The following is a 22,147-nucleotide window of genomic DNA, read 5'->3' on the forward strand; positions in this document are numbered from 1 at the left end:
ACTCACTTATGAACGCAACACAGCTAATATCTGATCACATTGATAACGCGTCGCGCGATGTTCATATAAAATAAAAAAGCACGCGAGTTACATTGGACGTGTACAGCTCATGTGTTGCAGGTCGTTGTAAGCCGGCTTACGAATACTTTCCTTGGTGCAAACTCCCGGAAAGTTATTTCCTTGCATTTGCATTGTCTGTTATTTAATATCTTTCTTTACCAATTCCTGTGTGCACTTTTGTCTGTTTTGCCAAAATGAATCGGTGGTGGGGAGCATGAAAGCCATAAGAAAAATTCTACCGAATTTCACTAGAATGGTTTGTATTCGGGCTAGTTTGCGCGAGGCCATGCTAAAGAAGCGATCCCAAGACACGAAGTGTGACAGCCTTGTCCTATGTCCTGTTTCGGCGTTTTCCCAACATGACTTTCTGCAGGCCCCATCCGTACTTACGTTCTTACAGTTGTTCTCTGTATGAACCTACGTGCTCTGTTGGCGCGAGTAAGCCTGCTATTGACAGCAGTCTTCCGGTTGGGTTTTTCGTGGATTGTTCTCGTGACCTTTCTGCAACGGCATTGCACATAGCCAACGTAGCACGTATACTTCCTTATCATCCCCTGCGAAGGGTGCTTCTCCGCGCGTATAGCCATGGTGCAAAAAAGCCGACCCTGTGGATCACGTACGACGGGTAAGCCCCACCCTGCCCTGAAGTAGAGCGATGGAAAGGTTTGGCAAGGATCGAATAAGGCTGTTTGGTGTTCATTAGCGCGGAGATCCGCTTACATCCCCCCACCTCCCTCCTCCACCCACCATTCCCCTTCATTTACCGCAGAAATAAAGGACAAGGTAATAATTAAAGAAAAAGTACTCACTCACCCGCGGATGTGGGACAAGGGCCATTGTTACACGGGGGCGTAATTCTTTTTTTATATATATTTGTTCTGTTTTTTTTTGGGGGGGGGGGGGGGCGGAAGGAAGGAAGATACGTGAACCCTGGTCACAATAATAGTTAGCAGTGGGAAAAAAAAAGTTCGCTGGATCACGCAAACGAGCTGGAGCGATGCGCTAAAGGGGAGCTTGCTGCAAACAATCGGCAGAGTTTTGTTTATTGGATTGTTGTTTTTTAGGGAAGGGGGGGAGGGGGGGGGGGAGGGCGCTCAGTGTCTAATAGCCTATATGACCTGGCTTGGATGTATTAGCACTTATTATTAAAGTGAAAATAAACAAAAGTATTGGCACATGATAACCAAAGGTTGAGAACCGCGGTAAATAGTACATTAAATGCATGTCGAAATAATTCAGTTCGATGTCTTTAAAACATAAACCTCCCAAGGTGAAACACGATCTTATCACGCGAGTAACTATTAACAGCCAATTGAATACAGCCGTACAGGTGCACAGAAGCTATACAGATTTCTCAGAAGCCAATTTTGCGAATAAACATTTGTCCTTATGTGGGATCACTGCTTTAGGTGAACAACCCCATCGCAACCATTGGCTGCGCCTTGGTAAATGCGAATTAGCAAAATTAAACCTATTTAATCCTATTCCGATATGAGAATTTGATAAATACAAAGAGCTGGAGTATATGATTCTGTAATTTGGTTTGGTTTGGGGGTCTAGCGTGCCAAAGCGACTCAGGCTATGAGAGACGCAGTAGTGAAGGGCTGTGGAAATTTCGACCACCTGGGGTTCTTTAACATGCGCTGACATCGCACAGCATACGAGCGCCTAGCCTTTCGCCTCCATCGAGAAGTTGCCGCCGAGGCCGGGAGTATATGATTCTAATACATCTGTTATCACCATGTAACCTACCTGGCAACGGTGTAACACATTTATAGAGCCTTATGGCCCGTGCAGGTGGATGTCGACTTCTCGGTTGATTGCAGCTTTCTTTTGCAGCCTATCGGCCGTGCTCGAGTATTCGCTAAATATGAAGACTGTCCTGCTTTGGTGAATGATACACACGCGCACGCACGCACGCACGCACGCACACGCACGCACGCACGCACGCACGCACGCACGCACACACACACACACACACACACACACACACACACACACACACACACACACACACACACACACACACACACACACACACACACACACACACACACACACACACACACACACACACACACACACACACACACACACACACACACACACACACACACACACACACACACACACACACACACACACACACACACACACACACACACACACACACACACACACACACACACACACACACACACACACACACACACACACACACACACACACACAAGCCTGCGCCGTCTAAGCTTGAACAAGCACTTTTTTTTAAAAAAGGGCCACAAGTGAACTTTACCACATGAGAGAGAGATTTAGTTTGTTTAACGGCGGGATGAATCATTGTCTCATCACAGTTGGGTCTAAACGAGAAGAGGAGTAATGTTTGGTAGGTCATCATGAGATGCAAAAGCTCAAAGGCACAAGGATGACAGCGGAGAAGTGGGCGAGGTGGGTGCTACCTTTTAGAGAGTTATTTTTTCAAAAAGATAAATTCGATAGTGTTAGCAGCGTGAATATGCAGACTTAATTTTCAGTCATAATGTCGCTGATCATGAAATCTGGAGAGAGTGGTGGAGGCAAGGCACAGATGAAGGCCAAAAAATTAAGATAATAACAAAAACGCTGTTATTTTTCGGCCGTATGTACTAACGGCGCACTAATTCATTATTTCTAATTCTGATGAGCCTTTATCACTTCAATGAGCTCACCTTCGAGCCTTATTTCATACCCTTTGATAATCAAAGTATGTAACAGCAGATGGTAACATTCACAGTCCTTGTAATGGTTTGGAATCTTCGAATTTTACATCCCACAGCAATGACTGTATACGCGTATACAATGCATCATCACCACCAGCAAAGCAACATGTGATGCTGTTTTGTATGCAATATTTATTCCTGTCCACGTCGATTCTGCTTGTTTATTTCGATACATTACCGTTTGGTCCTTTATGTATGGTCTTAATGAAACGTCTTCAGGTTGAATAATTCGCTTCAGAGACTTGCAGTTAAGTACGTGCGCCACTTGTAAAAGCGAAGATGCTTTGCAAAGCAGACATGGCAGTAATTGAATTACAGTATTGAAATTACTGTAATTTAGTTACCTTTTTGGTAATTTGTAATGTAAATAATTACGTTTTCCCTTTGGTAATTTAGTAATGTAATGGATTACTTTTGGTACTAATTTCGCAGCAAAAGTAATTAATTTCTTTCGAAATTACTTTTACTGAAGTGCGTCTGGTCTGTTCCGGTTTTTGCTCTGGTCTTGTTTTTGTAATGACAAGTGCTATAGCAAAGAGGGAAGGAATAGCTCTCTGGGACGGAATTTGGCGGAAAGACGAAAGAATGTGTGTGCTTCGCGTCTGGAGAACAAGTTTTTTTTTTACTAGGTTTACTTAGTTTTTACATGGATGGAAACTAGAAAGTAATTTAAAATTGAATTACTCAGTAAAAGTAATTGTAATGTAATTTCATTCCTTTTTGGGAGAAGTAATGAGTAACGTAATTTAATTACTTTTCTGCAATTTTCAGCAAAGTAATTAGTAATGTAATTTAATCACTTTTCAAAAGTAATTCTGCCATGTATGTTGCAAAGTGAGGACCAGCTCTGGCAGATATTTAGGGTTGTCGCAAGTGCTCCGCTATACGTCTGAAAAGCAAATCGTGTGGTCTCAAGACGTTTGAACGAAGCTGTGCACAAATCCTTAGGGCAAAATAAACAAGAAATAATGCATAAGAAGATACCTCGAGAAGACCACGGCGTCCAAGTCTCCGCAGTTGTAGTGCCGTATGAGTTCGTCGGCGCCATAACCAGAGCGTTGTGCACCACGCCTGATGCGCTCATGTTGCCGCAGTGTCTGGTCAAGGGCGAATAGGACCTGCGAGAAGGTAAGGAATTTGGTAGGGCTCTGAAGAGTCGCCGAATGAATATGGCAGCGAGATTAGGTTGGAAATGGTGGCCCCTTTCAGATAATAGAAGATCAGCACATCGAGATCACCGTACACTAAAACATGCAACAGTTTTATCCTGGCATTCATGGGGCAGGAAGGTAGAGGGTAGCGAAAATGATATAAGCAGGGACAGCGTAACAAGCATGAAAACTAATTTGATAGGTGTATGTTGTTATTGTTGTTGAGAAGAGTTATCTACCAAAAACAAAAAGTGGAGATGAAGAATTGCGAGTGGAATTCTTATTTCAGGATCCCAGAGGCCACCACCGCTGTAGCTGTGGCCTGGGACACCATTTTTTCTATGGGTCTGCAAATCTCAGCTCAGAAGGGTGGTCTCCCACTCACGTTGCCGCATTGTGCGGTGCAATGTTATTAGAGGGAAAGAGGAGCAGCAGATTGGGGAATAAACTCGTGTTAGTATATGTCCTACCGCAAATTGGACGGCACGTGTTAAACCCGGGCGTTTCAATGTTTCTACACTGAAGCACGGACGAGGGCTTCTGCAAAGACTTCAAGGAAGCTTGAGCACATTTTTTTCTTTTTCTTTTTATAATTAGACGAGATGCAAACATCAAAACGTATGAAATGTGTACGTTAAGCTTACCAGCTGGGTTTTCGCGACCATTTACTAATGTAACTAATAGAGTATGGAATTCGCGACAATTTTTAGGATTCTTCCAATATAACGAAAACAACACTTTTCTTTTTTGTGACGTTTTATATTTGAACTGTTCTTGCACAGAGCCTTCTGCGCGTTGCAGATGCGGCCCAAAAAATGCTTTTCGGCCTCTAGCTTCCGTTATGCTGGCTTTCTTCCTTAGGGTAAGCGTTTCTGCGTTGTGAACGTACCGCCTCTGTAGACGACGTCATCATCGGGCTCCTTAGTACTCGCTATGCGCTACAGACAAGCTTGAATGCCGAAACAGCGTCCTTAGATGATTAGGTCATCATTTTAAACCCAATTAAGCGCAATACGACTTGACATGGTTTGTTTGTAACTTTCGCACATTCGATTTCTTTAATTTCGTTAAATTCTTAAACCAGTTCAGTTGCTCTTTACCTTTTTTTAACCCTTTCCTAAACTTTTTCATTTAGAGCTTCTGCACCGCTGAGAAGAAAAAAAAATATTTTATTTCAGCAACTAATCCCGAATCAAGCCAATCAGCACCGACCATGCAGCTGCTTGCGTCTATCCGCGCAGGGGCTGAAACGTGAAGGCTAACGAAGAGAGTTCTACTTAAGTTGAGGACAACCCAGAGGGCTATGGAACGAAAAATGGTAGGGGTAACATTAAGAGATAGGAAGCGTGCAGAGTGGGTCAGAGAAATAACTCAAGTTACCGACATTCTAGGGGAAATTAAGAAGAAGAAATGGACATGGGCAGAACATGTAGTGCGAAGAGAGGATAACCGATGGTCGCTGAGGGTAACAAACTGGATTCCAAGGGAAGGAAAGCGTAGCAGGGAGCGGCGGAAAGTTAGATGGGCGGATGAGGTTGAGAAGTTTGCGGGGGTCAAGTGGATGCAGCTAGCACAGAACCGGGTTAAGTGGAGAAATATGGGAGAGGCCTTCGCCCTGCAGTGGATATAGTCAGGCTGATGATGATGATGATGATCCGCGCAGATCGTGTCTTTTATCAGAAAGTGCAGACACTGCATCCCCGTAAACATGTCCGACGAAACAACGCCGTGGTCGTGCATTAGCATCAGCTACGTAGCCCGGACCCAACTTAACGCATCACCTCTTCCCTAAAATCTTCGGTATCTTCGGGATGCGGTCAGCATAGCATACAAGTTAAGCTGTAGAAAAAAAAAAAGATGCTCCTAGACCCACTTTGTATCCCTCGTACCCTTCCCACCCCCACATCCCGGTAGGCCCGCGGACACCTTAATGGCGATCGAGATTAATGAAGATTGAGTTATACGACCATCGCTCGACACGGCTTGCGGAGTTTGGCGAAGTCGCGTGGCCCTTTGATGGCATCAGCGGGCAAATCGATACGCCCTAGAAGGTTATCTTGGATTACCCGCGTCTATATTTTGGCCTACTGGCTGCAGCACTACGTCGGTTGAGCATGACAAAAAAAGATTAAGTGCTAGTTAGCATGGTTAGGTCAAAGCCGAATTAAATGCGCTAGCGCGTCGTTTTTCACTACACTTTGTTTCGGTTTCGGTTCCGGGTTTCAAGATCAAGCAGTCTCCAGATAAAGGTCTGATAAATGATTGCGCACTGTAAAATTTTGAGGATGCTTAACGCACCATGAGAGCGTAATGCGATAGCGAGGGATTCTGAATTCATCTCCTGTGGATGCAAGTTGATGGAGGCTTGGGACAAACAGGCTAAATCTGAGATTGGGGGCTTTAGTTCAAGCCCACTATAAACGTCACAGTCGCCCGTGATGCATTTTTGCCTGTCATACTAGCAGAACTACATATTTGTTAACCGCTTGCTTTCAGGTTTGGTTTGTCGCACTGCATGTGTTCATATCTAGGATCTGCATCACTTAAGTCTGAACTGAAAAAACGAAGGAAGTTATTTAAAACCTAACGCATATCTCTAAAAAAAGACAATGTTGTTTATTAAATTAACATAGATTTAGCTGCGGCTTGGTCAAGTAAAGGAAGGCAATTTGTAAATAGCGCAGCCTTCTGATTGTCTTGAAGCTCGGTGTTCGATTGTGTGCGCAGGTATTTGTGATGTCTTGAAAAGAAAGAGTAATCGACGGTGAAAAGCCATCACATGTATCTTGCTCATTACAACTTCTAGAACGAGCATCTTCCAACCCCTCTTCCGCTTCACCGGCTAGCAAATGGGCAGCGAATGAATTCTCTTAGGAACTTCGCGTATGCTCGTTTATAGTCTATAGATTATCTCTTTCTTCGCTTACACGGAAATAAGACACGACGGAAAAATAAATCGCTCCGTGAAGATCCAGTATGCGAGGCGAGGCGCCTGCAAGAACAATTGTGTCGGAATTGAAGTTTGAAAAAGTTACGAGCGATGGTCGCCCTCATTCGCGCCACTTCGAACGTTCGCACGATCGCGGGCCATTTAATCGATGAATGCAAGCACCTCGGGCGTTCGAATCTTCACAGCTTCGCGCAGAGAAAAAGGAAGAGCAGTCTCTTTTCATCTCCCCGCATCGATTACTCCCTCAAATTATTTTTCGCCGATGCAGCTGGCTTGAACGAAAGCTGGATCGCGTTCTCAGCGCATACGGAAAAGGAAACACAACGGTCCAGATGGGGATGGATGGATAATGTAGCTTGTGCGCGACGATCGTTCTCTCATCCGTGCAGGATCGCTGTCTCTGAATTCCACCATGTTCTCTCGCCCTTCGCGCTTCTCGCACCGAGTGTAGCGCTGAAATTCCAAAGAGGGGAGAACGCTATGGGACGAATTGTCGAGCGCATCCGAAGTATGGCATTCGATTTAAATGGACCGATCCGCTTTCCCATCCGCCGAAAAACGGGTGCACCGAACAGTGCTTGGTGCTGATATGTGAGAGGGAAATGGGGTTCAGAATGAAAAGAAGAGAGGGGCGGAAGACAGCTCGAACCACGTATTATAAGCGGCGACGCAAATGAGGAATCGTAATCTTGCGACGGCGAGGAATGATGTCGGGCATGATGTGGTTAATCTGGCAAATAGGCAGTTTTTTTTTTTTTTTTTAATATGGTCTGCACAGATAGAGAGACCCGAATCATGCCTAACCAATATCTTTTCTATTTCGGTGCCAACATTCTGCGCATGCGCAGTTGCGCCCCGTTATTCCCCTTGTCCTATAACTGATAGGCTCACCTATTCTAAAACGCGCCATTGTCCAATAATTCACGCTATGCCAGATGTTCCATGGAAACCAGCCTCTATTTGTTTAAATAGGCTTTTTGAGATAGGAAGACGATTTCTGCGGCGGAGCTGTACCAGTTTTAGCGGGCATAAAAAAAAAAAAAAAGAAAGGATAGGCGGGTGTGATGTTAACTAAAGGAAGCTGGTTAGCTATTTTCCGATAATGAACTTTTAACTATTACAGTTAGACATGTAAGTGCAATCAGAGATTTGTAGTCTGAAATTACTGATAGCCACATAAGTTTTCAGAATTCTGAAAACGTGATTTTCCGATAACGAACTTTAACTATTACAGTTAGACATGTAATTGCAATCAGAGATTTGTAGTCTGCAATTATTGATAGCCACATCAGTTTTCAGAATTCTGAAAACGTGACTACTTCGGCTCAGATAGCTTTCTGTATCACGCGGCAAATGGCATGGGCTTTCGGAAAATCTGAGATCTAAGCTCAGCTTGAGCGCTGTCAATCAATGGCGTAAGTACCACTTCACCTTTTGTGTCTCGCATGGGCTGGAGCTGCAGGCAGCAGCGAACATCGCAGGCGGGGCAGAGCGGTGCCGCCTAGATATGCCGGTTTATGCGACATTGCGAAGTGGAGGTGACAGGGCACTTACGCCATTGATTGACGGCGGTGGGCTAGTGCTTGTAGTACGGGTTTTGCGGAAGCGCGCATCTTTTGGCACGAAATTGCCAAATTTTGGGCCACAGCGCTGAGGTAACTGCGTTTTCTAAATTCGAAAAACTGGAATCGCTATTAACAATGACCTGATATAAATCCCAAATAGCTACTGAACGTCTAACTCTATATTAGGTAGTTAAAGAGATAATTATCAGATAATAGTTAACCAGGGTGTGAGCTAACATTCCCGTTTTCTGATGTCCACCAACTGACACAATTGCACTACAAAAGCAGTGTTTATATCTCATAAAGCCTATTTCTAAATATTAGCGACTAGCTTCCCTGAAACATGTGGTATACTTCGGGTCAAAACCAGCCCCCTTTAATTAAAGTTAATAATCATCTCGTGCTGCTAACTCCTTTGCACGGAACAAACGTGCGTCCGAGGTGACCGCCTTGTTCGTTCGATAAACAGTCCTACTTTTGAAGTGTACCCTTCGTACGCCCGGAAGTCTGTAGGAGTTGTCGAGCGGAAAGTTTGTTATTCTTCGAAGGACACGCGGAGTAATGGAGAATATTTGCACGCGGTCCAAGCTGAGTTTTCTGGAAGGGCGGTAAAAGCGGAGAAAATGAAAAACGGAGAACACGGCTGCCGTGGAGCAACGAATGTTTTTCCCGGACGCAGGCTACACTTTTTCAGGCGCGTATTCACGCACCGACGAATTCGGTCCCTGCCGTTCTCAGGACCTTCGCGTCTTTTTCCATAAAATATATATATATATATATATATATATATATATATATATATATATATATATATAAAGACTGATTCGCGATTCACGGAGGGTTCGATTATCACCTCACTGTCCAATATCAATGACAGCTCTTACCAACCTGACAATTTCACGTGGTCCCGTGACGTCACAGTCCAACGACCTCTAGTGCACAGTTATGTCACCCCTCAAATAGCACTTGCCAGAGCCATGATTTCCAGCTCGACAGCGTTGCTATGACATTAAAAACGTAATTCCAAATTATTATGGTCGCGTTACATATAACTTTGCACTGCACTTTCGTCTCCGCTGGCCTAATATGTAACCACCAGCCTCGCATAGCACGTCCTTGTCCCCTTAAATTCCTGGTACCTCTGCAAGGCTCCTCGTAGAAAAAGAAAGCCTTTGGCGCGCCGCGCGATCACTTTTCCTATACCGCATGGCTCCGACCTCTCTGGCGGCCTTGCGCGCTGGAAAGAGATCTTACTCCGAAGGTTACGCCTCCATGCGGCCCACACGTCTGCGGTAACATGGCCGTGGCCAGCACAATTCCTAGCCCTCTTCAGCGCCTCCTGCCCCGTTTAATGCGGTAGCATTAAAAGGCCCTGTTCACTGAAAATTCGGCGTCGGTGGCCGTCTGCTGGCGTTGTCGTTGTGATCGAAAAATCACGAGAATCGCGCTGACAGACTGTAGGTGGCCGCTGACCAACGTTACTAGATCTAGTAACGTTGGCAGCTGACATGGCCGAGCACTAACTGGGCGTAGGGTTGCCTTGTTTGGCAGGAGCTCCCAACTCGGGTCTCTACTTTTATATGGGAGGGTGATATCACAATCTGCCTGCCAAAACCCTTGCATTAATGCTATCCCTAGGCCACGCAGACACGTATATACGGCTCGGTTAAAGCGGGCCCGGGCGTTATATGTTGGCTGGTAGCTTACGCTATTGCGTCATCGCGAAGGTGGGAGTGAAAACAGAAAGAGGTGCCGTATAGTGCAGGGCTTCGGACATCGCGCGATAGAGGCTTTCGCCTCATCGCACTTTAGTGGTAAAAGGTGTCCCTATGACATAAATAAAACTCGGCGGCCGCTTTTCGACGGAGGCGAAAAGCAAGGCGCCAGTGTGCTGTGCGATGTCAGCGCACGTTAAAGATCCCAAGGTGGTCGAAATTTCCGAAGCCCTCCACTACGGCGTCTCTCATAGCCTGAGTCGCTTTGGGACGTTAAACCACACAACCCAATCCAACCCAACCCATAAATAAAACTGAAACGATAAACTACTGTGTGCAAAAGCCAAGCCATCCCTACTTTCAAGCCGAACCTAAGCGTTGCCGTGAAGATGGCTCTCGCGTAACTCCAGGTTTAACCACAAGCTAAGCCACAGCTTATTATTATTATTATTATTATTATTATTATTATTATTATTATTATTATTATTATTATTATTATTATTATTATTATTATTATTATTATTATTATTATTATTATTATTATTATTATTATTAAAAACGGCGGATAGAAAAGGCGGTGTTAGGCTATCCCGACATACCCTTAAAGGCGGAGCTTAAGTGCCCGTATAATTTTTTTTTGTTCAGCTCTTTCCTGTGGGGTGGACAATTCAAAAAGTTTAAAATGTGTGAAGAAGAAGATGGGCCCCTTCGCGGAACGCTGACGAAGAGGAAGAAGTGTGGAATTGCCATCGCGCAGATTGTGTTGGTCTTGATCGCCCAGCCGAATTCGACGCCATCCTCGACGTACTTCTTCTACAAATACAATTTTTTGTTTCTCTTTCCCGCTAATATCTTCGTTCAGTTTTCTTCGACCCGACTGCCATGCCCTGCCGTTGAGGCTTTGGCAGGCCTGCCATCTGTATTTCGTATTCCTCAATGCACATCAAAGATTACATATTATTATATTTATTCTATTGTATTGAGCACCTGCTCTAGACGTGTCCCTTTCGCCATGCCCTCCGGATATACTTGGTCGGATAAGGACCGCACCAGGTTGAATGCCATATGGATTTCGGAATGCTGCCACCAGACCTTGCTGGGCTCCCTTCAGTAATCCAGTGTTTGTCGTTTTCTGTAGTTTACTACTTTATCAAAGGGCATGTTTTCACAACATGTTAAAAAACGATACGATCAAATACAAAATCAAAGCCAATTCATATGAAATTCAATCCTCCGCCATGTCAGCGTCCTGTGCTTTGATTACGAACATGCGTATTGAGAGGACGGTGGCGATTCCGGTGACGTAAGATCTGCCATCGGCAGCCCTCCACTACGACATCCCTCATAGCCCGAGTCGATTTGAGACGTCAAACCCTAACACCAAACCAAACAACCTCTTCTCTTATTATCTGCTTTCTCCTCCCTGTTTCTTCGCACAAAGCACATGATGTCTCTGCACGTAGGCGTGACGTCATAGCCCACTTGCTTGAATGTTGGCCCCAGCTGCACGGCATTTTTTTTTTTTTTTAATGCTTTGACGCTGCAACCCTGTGACGCCGAAACATCATGCGGATGCAGGGGAATTTGACGTCATGACACATAAACATAAAGAAATAGTAATTCGTTATGTGGAAATGAAATAGGGTCTACCAACTTTTTGGTGGAATTCCAATTGCGCGGCGGGGGAAAATATGAAGGCAGCGAAAGGAAGGCGAGTGAAAAAGGTGCGCAGGGCTCTGGATTATATGTGCGATTGGTAGGCCTGGCTATACAACGCGACTATGTAACGTCAGGCCTCCAACGTCATTTCATCTTCCGTAACTGCCACCACTGGAGACGGAAAAGCCTGTCTGATGCAGATGTGCGACTGGAAGAAGAATGAGCGACGCCGTTCCTTGCACGTGTTTGCTCTCGCGAATTCGAGCTGTAGGAACCGCATCTCAATGGGCGCCCCCTAACAAGCTATACTGCTCGAGGCGTCTACGCGCAGGGCGTCGAACCGAGTCGCGAGAACGCCGCCCTGCGGCACAGCGTCGCGTCCTCGACGTCGAGAAACCGCGCGCGCGCGTGCACTCTTGGATCATTTGTCACCCGGCGCCTGGACGCCTTGGCGTGGCCTCTAGGCGCGCAGCACCGTGTGTCTCTGGCTGCAGCCACGCCGGCCACACGCGGCACATCGCGTCGCCGCCTCGCCGACCTCTGTGCCTTTTCAAGGCGACGACGACGACACGTGCTCTGAAAGCTGGCGCATACATCATTCTGGAAAACGCCTCCTCTGCCCTCATCTTGGCTAGTGCATACGTACCCAATATGCGGGCTGTCACTTAGAAAAGCCTGGAGAACGGGAGAAAAAAAAGGGGTAGGAGGAAAAAGGGCCAACGCAAACTTTTCTCTGGAAGGCTGCGACCACCCGCCAGCACCTTTTGATAAGAAAAACTGTTCAAAAGTTTCAGGAGCTTTGGAGCCATGTTTTTTTTTTTTAATGCCAATACCGCGATCGTTCCCGTCTTGCGCGAAGACCACGGTTCGCGGAATTAAACGGCTCGTCAAGGTTTAACAGAGACGCTTTCATTGTTCTTTTTACGCTGTAAATGTGAAGGAAAAAAAAATGTAAAATGCGAAAAATTCTGAAATCAACTCCTATATTGCACGCTTCGATCTGCGTATTTTCTGTGATTTAAAATTTGCTCTGAAACATAAAAGTTAAACATGTTTCACCTGAGTGGTTCCACCGTTTGCTGGCCGGAACATCTTCAAAGGATATACAAAGAGAGAGAGAGAGAGAGAGAGGCGCAGGAACTGCTTCGTTCTCGTTGAACACCTTCACCGCACCGTGTTATGGAGGGGAGATGAACACTATGGGTGCGCGCCGACGTAATTTAGACAAACTGGTGCTCTCGGACGTGGACTGAAACGCACAGCACACGCTCGTCTTTTGCGTTTCGCGCTGCCGCGGCCAGGAGGCGCACCCGCATCCTCGTTCACTCATTCTTTCCTTCCTTTACAGAACACTAGAAGTGAGAAGGTTAATGCGCCTTCCATTTCTTCAATATCAATTTCTAACCCGCATCCTCGGGATAAACAAAGTACAACTGGGCCAGCGAGTTACGAAGTCATTGCATTGCAAAGATGAAGCATTACGAGCTCAAAATTCTCTGAAAAACACATGTTCTGAAACACTCTCTCCATCAAATCCACCTGAGTCTCCGGGCCCGAAGGCGTCTAAGGTGAGGGTGAACACCCTTTCTCGCTAATATAATCACCGAGCGGAGCCATCCCCTCCCTTTTCGCCACCTGGACCGAAACCCAACGCCTTAATAGGCACCTCTATCCTCTCCTCATTACTCGCTCTCTTCTGAAGTCTCCTGCCTCCTCTGGCGCCTCCAGAGAAACACCTACTCCAGCCTACGCTTACATCACCTACATCCAATATTGTTCGAAGACAAACGTCCATGTTGCGGCGACCCCTTAGCACGAACAAATATCACATGAACATGTCCCCCAAAACCCAACAATCTAAAGCTGCGTAACGCGACCCTAGAGCTGTGTCATGTGGCGATGCGGAGTCATTAAATTGAGAAGTAATGAGTGGCATTTGGGCATTATATTAGACTGAAATGATTAACGTTCGTAGAGGTTGACGACAGCTCTCGTCAGTGGGGGCTGGTAGAGAAACGGGTGAGTCCATCTAACCGAGAAACTTAGGTTAAAGCAAAGGCAGAGATGGAGACAGAAAGTCACGACGCACAGGTGACTCACACACCTCATCCAACGAAACCCCCAGCGGAGGATGGGAGGGGAGGAAAGCTGGGACCGATATGCCATCACAGCCGTTTCTATCAGGCACCGAGAAGCGGTGGATGCGACGCAATGAATGCAGGCCTCGGGACCACATCCGGCAGCGAGCGCAGGAGGAGGTGGGAAAGAGAAGGAATGGCAGGACAGAGAGAGGGAAAAAATAAGAATAGCCCGAAGGAGACATACGGTCCTTGACATACGGGGATAACGGAGGAGAGGGCGGGGAGGGTAGGAGAGAAAGACTTTATTGTAGCAGTGCTCACGCAGATAGAACGGACTTCGAAGTACTCTTCCTTCTCCTTTTGCTGCTACTACCGGGTCGTGCCGCAGTCGCAGTCTACAGTGCCAGGGAAGTCCGATGTTCCTCGGGTCGGAAAATGGAGCCATCATTCCTCGCGGGGGTGCGAATGAATTTCGTCGCGAGGGGAGGAGCAGCCGCTATCGCTCGGCGTCTTTGATCTGTCGACCGTCGCCAGGCATCGACTCGGCCAGCTGAGGCTACATTTGCATTCGATCTCGGCCCACAGAGCCGGACGGCTCGGCTCGCCTTCTTCCTGGGGCAGCCGTCGGCAAGTGATGCGGTGTGAGACTGCGAGTCCGCCGGCTGGCCTTGAAAGTACCGAGTTTCCCGCCGCTTACCGACTGTCGAGTGTTTGTCGCGACTCGCACGAGAAACGTCCTGAGGAACTGCGCGCCCAGTTGTAAGCACAATAATAGCAGTAGTAATGGCGGTAGCAGCAGTAGCAGTAGCAGCAGCAGCAGTAGTAGTAGTAGTAGTAGTAGTAGTAGTAGTAGTAGTAGTAGTAGTAGTAGTAGTAGTAGTAGTAGTAGTAGTAGTAGTAGTAGCAGTAGTAGCAGTAGTAGCAGTAGAAGTAGTAGTAGTAGTAGTAGTAGTAGTAGTAGTAGTAGCAGTAGTAGCAGTAGTAGCAGTAGAAGTAGTAGTAGTAGTAGTAGTAGTAGTAGTAGTAGTAGTAGTAGTAGCAGTGGTATTAGCAGTAGTAGCAAAACCAGCATTAGTAGTAAAACTAGCAGTAGTAGTAGAAGAAGTAGCGTAGTCGTTTTCAATTTTCTTATTTTTCCGTCGGATGACGTTGGAGGAACGCTTTTTACTGACCTTCAGTTTTTGCGTGTCAGCTTAAAATCGAGGCCGGACTCAATTCAAGTAAATACGTTATAAGTACTGGTGGTGAAATTGGTCGAAGGAGCAAAAATAACAGTTGTAGTCGTTGTGGCGCTAGAATAAAATGTAAGTTGGATTTGTTACGTTGAGGGCTATGGTTTCGCGTGTAAGTGCTTTTAACCTACCTATGTGCCGTCACGTAGAGTTTGAGTTTTGCAAGTTCGAAGTTTATTCATCAATTTTATTCCTTCTTTTCATAGAGACATTCATTCTCTTCATATTGGTTATCTCATCACTTATCCAGCGCCTCGCATGATGATAGCTAACAACTTGTATGTACTTTGATTTATATTTGCACACATTTTTAGACAAGAACGCTACAGCAAGCATACAACACCGTCTTCGAAGTTAGGTTACTTGAGAAGGTCACTGCCCTGATAGAAGCGTGTAGGCGAATATTAACTAATTACTTGATGTGCAATAAATTGCTTCCAAACATTATGTTGTAATTCTCGTGCCTCGCCTAAAGTGATACATCGTGCAGATTGCAATGATGTTGCCATGTTTCACAGCCTACATGACTAAAGATAGACATACAGTACGGTTCAATGTTAAAGGGAACATGAGATCGCATGGCCTAAACACATTGCAAAGCGCTGCCGCCGACCACTGGCAAGAATGGACGGCACCGAGTACATGCCCGGGAAGTACAGTCGGCCGTGCTATACTGCACATACACCTTGTGCGATCGTTAGTCTCTGGCACTCTCGGGGGTGCATTGTAAAGCGCGGCAGTAACGTGGCCTCATGTTCCCTTTATCAATGGACCGCACTGTACCTGTTTGGCTCATTCTCTCTTCCATTGGCTCGGCATACATCTGTACATCGCCACTGCTGCGACATCTTAACTCCTGCGAATGCAAACTGTTCGGTTTCTTCATCTGCAGACAAGTCCAGCTCACTGGAAATCTGTAATTGTGAGGATTTTGCGTAATATTGTGAGATAGTTTCATGAACATTGCGTACCAAAAATTTGGTCATGAAATATGTTTTCCACTCACAGCGAGTAATTAAGGCTGCCATAAAAGCAACTGGGGTACATTTTTTTAAAAATAAGTTGCAAAAAAAGGAACAAGAAGAAAGAACTGCAAGCCTGCAGAGGGAGAACCTGTCATTGTTGTTATGTGTTTTATTTTTATTACCTCGAACTGCTATGGCCTGGCCGGCGCGAATCGCCAACGAGAAGCAGGTGAACGCTCGTGGACTGGCTGCTCCTTCCGCTCCGCCCGGCTCTGCTACCTCTGGTCTCTTGCGCCCACTCTCCTGGTTCGCCTGTCCCGATTTCCCGAGGGTCTCAACGACCCGTGACAGTACACTGATCTTTGTGGCGCAGCTTCACAATATGTAAAAAGAAAAAAATAACATAAAAAATATTTCCCACAATTTGTCCAAAATTCCTGGGTACGAAACGGCTGTTTGCCATAAGCGTGGCGCGACTTGAATGCGACTAGAAAAGTGGAAAATGTGGCAAGCATGCTGTCTTCTTCCTCCTCTGTCAGGCTGTCCCCGGATCGGTGCAATCTCTCAAGAGCGCGCGCCTTGAAAAGAAGAGCGTCAAAGAGAGAGAACGAGAGAAGGTAGCGAGAAATACTTGGAGGGATGTGGGAAGAAGAAATTGAGCTCCGGCAGCCCCTGGCGCTGGAAAAGTGCCAGGGAAGAGCGAGCGAGAAATGCGCGCATCACCACTGAAGCGAGGCCGCACGTACACGCGCCCTGAAAACGTTTGCCCGGAAGGGTGGGAAATTTATCTCCCTCACTGCGGAAATTCTTGATTTTTTTTTTAATTTCACACTTAATGGTTCTTTTCTGTCTCTTCTTTGGTCTTGTCCACAAGCACATCTGCTGGATTTGGCGGGGAGTTGTAATGATTTGTGTAGAGGAACTGCGGAAAGTTCTAGCGTGCTTTTGTATGGGCCTAAAGCGCTACATTGCCTTCTGTGCGTTGTGCGAGAGTCCCTGCCCCACTGCTACCGAATAACGAATGCTGCCAAATTGAATAGTACCTTAATTATCAGTTCTCTTCGCATAGAGCCCTTAGCGCGTTCTGGTCTTGCATCGCAGTGCTCGAATAACTGCGTATATGATAAAGGAACGAAAACAACTTTGCGGTGCGCGCGCGCGCGCGCGCACACACACACACACACACACACACACACACACACACACACACACACACACACACACACACACACACACACACACACACACACACACACACACACACACACACACACACACACACACACACACACACACACACACACACACACACACACACACACACACACACACACACACACACACACACACACACACACACACACACACACACACACACACACACACACACACACACACACACACACACACACACACACACACACACACACACACACACACACACACACACACACACACACACACACACACACACACACACACAGCTGCTTAATACCGGGGTCAAACCAAATGCAAGTTAACTGGGCAATTTAGTTAAGAGCACATGGAAATGTAAATTTAAGAAATGCAAGCGCGGTTCGCAACCACTACCGCACAACGCTCACTGTCCACAAACACATGCCTATGTACCACAGTCGTTCATACACCTATCTCGAGCGCTCGAACGGCTCGCTCTGTGATGTAGTTATGGCAGTCACAGTTTCCCGGCGGGTCGGAGACAGCTTTTGAAAGCAAGAGGAATTAAACGCAGCTCATGCAAATGCGCATTCTGAATGAGTTAACCGTTTCGAGCCTTATGCGGCTCGTATAAACGACACAAGTGTACTCCCCGGGCTCCGTTCAAGCGCTCTACGACTACGTATGCTGTCTGGGCATACAACGGCCTGCCAAATCCGACGCCACGTACTCCCTCCTCTCCTCAAGTGTTCTGTTCACGCGCTCAAATCCCGACAGTCCGTTCCCGGAGGATTTAGGGAAGAGGCGGAGGAAATCTCTCAGCGTAAGAATTTAGTGCGTAGGCGCTCCCCTCCCCTTCTCTCTGTTCTGCACTCGTGCTAGAGCACACATACTCCTCCACGTCCACGCTTTTCGTGCAAACAGGGGGCGCGGACTCTTCCCCGTTCCTCTCCTCTTCCGAGTCGGCCATTGCGTTCGACAGGGATGCGGGGAGCACCCCACCACTCGGGCCCAATTTGTCCAGGCGTTCGGGAGAGCGGCGGACACACCGTTCGTATCCGAAGATCTGGGAAGGGCGAAAGCCTTTCTCCCTCCACCAGGCTCCACGGAAAGCGGCTTATGCGTTCTTGGCTGTCCCCCGCTGCCACTTCCGTGCGTTCAGAGTCCATCTGCAGCCCATAGTCCTGCACTATGCCGCAGGAACAGTGGTCGGTGCGAGTCCTAAAAGCGGTGGGACGACACGCTGGTAAACGAAAGAGAGACAAAATGATCGTCGCGAAAGCGTTCAGGCTGCTGCACGGCCCCCACACCTCTTGAAACCTCAGAAGACCGCTCCTTGCTTGCACACCTTTTCCCGTTTGCAGTCAGTGCGAGTACTCTGTCTGACGGACGATCCCTGGCAAGGAAAGAACAGTACATACATGCTGATGTTGATTCGGAAGGGCAATCTGTCATTCTTTCCCCTCAGCGTTATGCTGAGCTCCGAGCGTGGTCTGCCCGTGGCTAGTGAGGTTTGAAAAGAAGAAAAAAAAAATCAGAAGAGACGGCACCTGTCTGGCGTTGATTATTATTACCAGGAAACAAACGAATGCTTTCGAAACTTTATTGATAAAGGTAACGTTAAGAGCAAAGCAGAAAGTAGCAGTGACTTGAGAGATAGAGGTTGACTATAGTTGATGAACTACGTCAAAACTTTTTTCTTGCCAGGCTAGTTGATGAAATACTAGCAGAAATCAAAAGCAGGAATTTGATTAGGGGTGGGACATGTCAGGCGGAAACACGGAAAACAGATGACCGGTTGCCAGTTAGGGTTACAGAGTGCACTTTGAAGGGAAAAGAAATGTATCAGAAACTAAATAATTAAACATAGAGAGGGGTAGGTGTAAGGAGGCGTACCAGGAAGGGTCAGTTACGAGTAAGCACAAGAGTAAGTATAGTACAATCACAGCACATGGTTCAAAGATGGCGAAAAGAAAGAAACAATGGAGAATTTGCTTGCAGCAGTTACAGTGGGGGTGCTTGAACCTGTTTTCCGTTTGAGGCGAACTACAGCTGTCGACGCTGAGAAAATCTAGCCGGCTTGACTGATGCTTTCCGGCTTACTGATGATTTTTTCACAGGTGGAAGTATAGGTTAACGACCCCTAACAAAAATGCCATATCTAGGTCAGATATATTTTATACACGGGCACTTGTATATCTGGGCGGTCTGGGTGTGAATCAGGCCAGATATGGTCATATATGTACAGAATAGTGCCCTTATCGACGGCGACTTTTCGCAGCAAGCTCCTCGCTGTCAGCCCCTCATCCTCTACACTGTAAGGTTCGATTGATGAATTGTTTTCTTCGTCCCAACCACCGCGCACTGCACCTCACGCATCGGGTCATCCTGGTCGGGCACGACGCCAGGTTTGTAATAGACGGGCTGACGCTGCCTGATAAACTCTGGATTTTCCCCACGCAGATGCTGTCCCTTCCCACAGGACATACCAGCTTATATGCTCTGTTAAGATAGCTTCTTCGTACGTTTCTTCTCTCCTTCCATGCTTCTCGAAGAAGAGGGAAGACGGCGATCGCAATTTATTCGGGGATTCTGTCTTGGAATCATTTAGTTCGAGTTTTCGATTACATATCAATATCCTATGATGATGGTTTTGCACTTACATTGGCTCTTAACAAAATTATTTAAAGGTGTGTCGCAGGCAACTGTTCTCGCTGACTGGCTCCTTCTTTAGTAGCCCTCGAAGCCCCAAGAAGTAATCTTTTGGGTTGTTCTCTTGGCTTTGTTTTTGAAGCGAAAGCTTCATCACGCCCCTGAAGCCAAGTTCAGCGACGGCTCACGTCTGACCTTCAAGGAGCCAGAGGAGAAAGTGCGGCTATAATAAAAAAAAATCTGCCTCCAACGGGACAAAAACCACATCCTTCAGATCCCTTGCCGAGCGCGCAAACTACTACACACCGGGCTCACGGGAAACATATCTTAATTCTCATTGTCTAGCGTAATAATGATAATAGTGATGAAATAGCGATGCAGTTTGCGATGATGATATTAGCGATGACAATGATGGCGCATTTAGTTGATAATGATGATGGATTTGGGTTTTGAATTTGGATATGCGACTTTCCCTTTGTAATGGGTGATGGTGATGATAATAGCGATGGAAATGAAGATGCTGTTAATAAAAGCAGTCCTGTAAAGCGGCTTTCGCCATTTCTGCTCTTAAACAGACTTAAGCGCAGTCTTGTATTATGGTTTATGTGCTAAGCGAGAAGAACAGCTAAACAGAATATAGGAGAGGCAGTAAATGACACGAGCTGCTGAAACGCCAAAACATAACGGTCTGCGAGGCAAACTACGGACTACCATTGTTTTAACCGTGATTAAGTCTGCCTAATGTTTTTGTTGCCTTTCCCCAAAATATGAAAAAGAAGTTCGTTTCATCGAGTCCGAAGGCGTTGCGGCGTTTTGTCAAACGACATGGCTGACTTCTTGGCTGAATCGGCTCTTAGTGCGCCTTTCCCTGAACTCTCTATTTCGGTAATGTCCCGTTTTCAGCACTACTAAGATTCTTGCGCCGAATTCCACGATATCTTGCTTTCTTCCGCCAATTACCAGCATTGAACGTACTCTTGGAATGCGTCAACTCCCGTCTATAATTTTACGGAGCAAGCTACGGCGATCGAACACTTATCGCGTCTTGGCTTTATAGCAAAAATTAAGAACAGTTTATACATAAGTTGGCACGTGCTGGTGGTGAGTTCGCGTGTGATGTTAATAAACCATCGTATCGTCTCTATTGAACGATCGAGAAAACTTTAAACGCCGAAGCGTGTTTCGTTATATATTAGCTGCACCACTTAACGCTAATTTAGATTTCATCAGTTTAACGTGTAGATCGTTATGGGGTGCATGCGGAATTCTTTGTTTAAAGTTTTATTCATGCACGTCTAGTTTCACTCCGACAAACTTTCCTAGTTGTGCGGGGAAGTTAAATCGTTACAACATTACATACTATTTTGCTGCAGTTAAGAGGAGTGCTTGTCGGGAACCCCTCATCACGAGGTTACAGCTCTTCTACTTTTTCCGGCTCTCGTTTCCTTCAGTGCGAGCGCCAGGGGTTGTGCGTCGAGTCCAATTCGCGAGCATCTTGGCGACTGCATAACTGCAACCGACAGGTTTCCTCGTTAACTACACTCGAACTGCTTTAAACTTTTTCTCTCGTTTGTGTGTTCTTGTTTCACTACACAGAATCAGTTCAATAATTTTTTTTTGTGTGTGTTACAGTTACTTTTATTTTCTCTTTTATGTCGCTCTCATTTATATCTGCTTAACCCCCCTGCCCATTTATTTTTTCTTTTAATTCTTTTTTCTTTTTTTTAGGCACCGTGGTGTCTCAGTGGTTAGGCCACTCGACTGCTGAAACCAAGGACGCAGGATAGAATCCCGGCCGCGGCGGCCGCTTTTCGATGGAGGCGAACAGCAAGGCGCTCGTGTGCTGTGCGATGTCAGTGCACGGTAAAGAACCCCAGGCGGTCGAAATTTCCGGAGTCCTCCACTACGCCTTCCCTCATAGCCGGAGTCGCTTTAGGACATTGAACCTTATTAATAGTCTTTCCTTTTACCTTGAAATCATTTGAATCATTTTCTCTGGCGTTCCACACCAAAACCAGGTCAATCCTGCGTCGTGGGTGTGTGCCATGTATGAGCAGGCAAATACAATAACTACGAAGACCACGACACGCGGTCAGTATGCCGTGAGCCTCTCTATTGAATTCTTACGGCCTGGTTTCAAGAGTTGTTAGGGCAGCTCTTAACGATATACAGTGTACACTTG

The 22,147-nt window shown here is 46.4% G+C and overlaps 1 protein-coding gene across 1 annotated transcript in view; it reads right to left on the reverse strand.

The window, feature by feature from the left end:
- The window catches only part of LOC146182406 (metalloprotease TIKI1-like), a 116,273-nt gene that overhangs the window by 10,739 nt on the left and 83,387 nt on the right, over positions 1–22,147 (reverse strand). Inside the window, exon 5 of the mRNA XM_084577498.1 lies at positions 3,804–3,937. Coding sequence (XP_084433624.1) covers positions 3,804–3,937 — 134 coding nt within the window. The remainder of the gene's footprint in view (positions 1–3,803; positions 3,938–22,147) is intronic.

This window comes from Amblyomma maculatum, chromosome 8, assembly GCF_055883805.1.
Source record: "Amblyomma maculatum isolate TAMU_Amacu chromosome 8, ASM5588380v1, whole genome shotgun sequence".
In the NCBI taxonomy this organism is placed as follows: Eukaryota; Metazoa; Arthropoda; class Arachnida; order Ixodida; family Ixodidae; genus Amblyomma; species Amblyomma maculatum.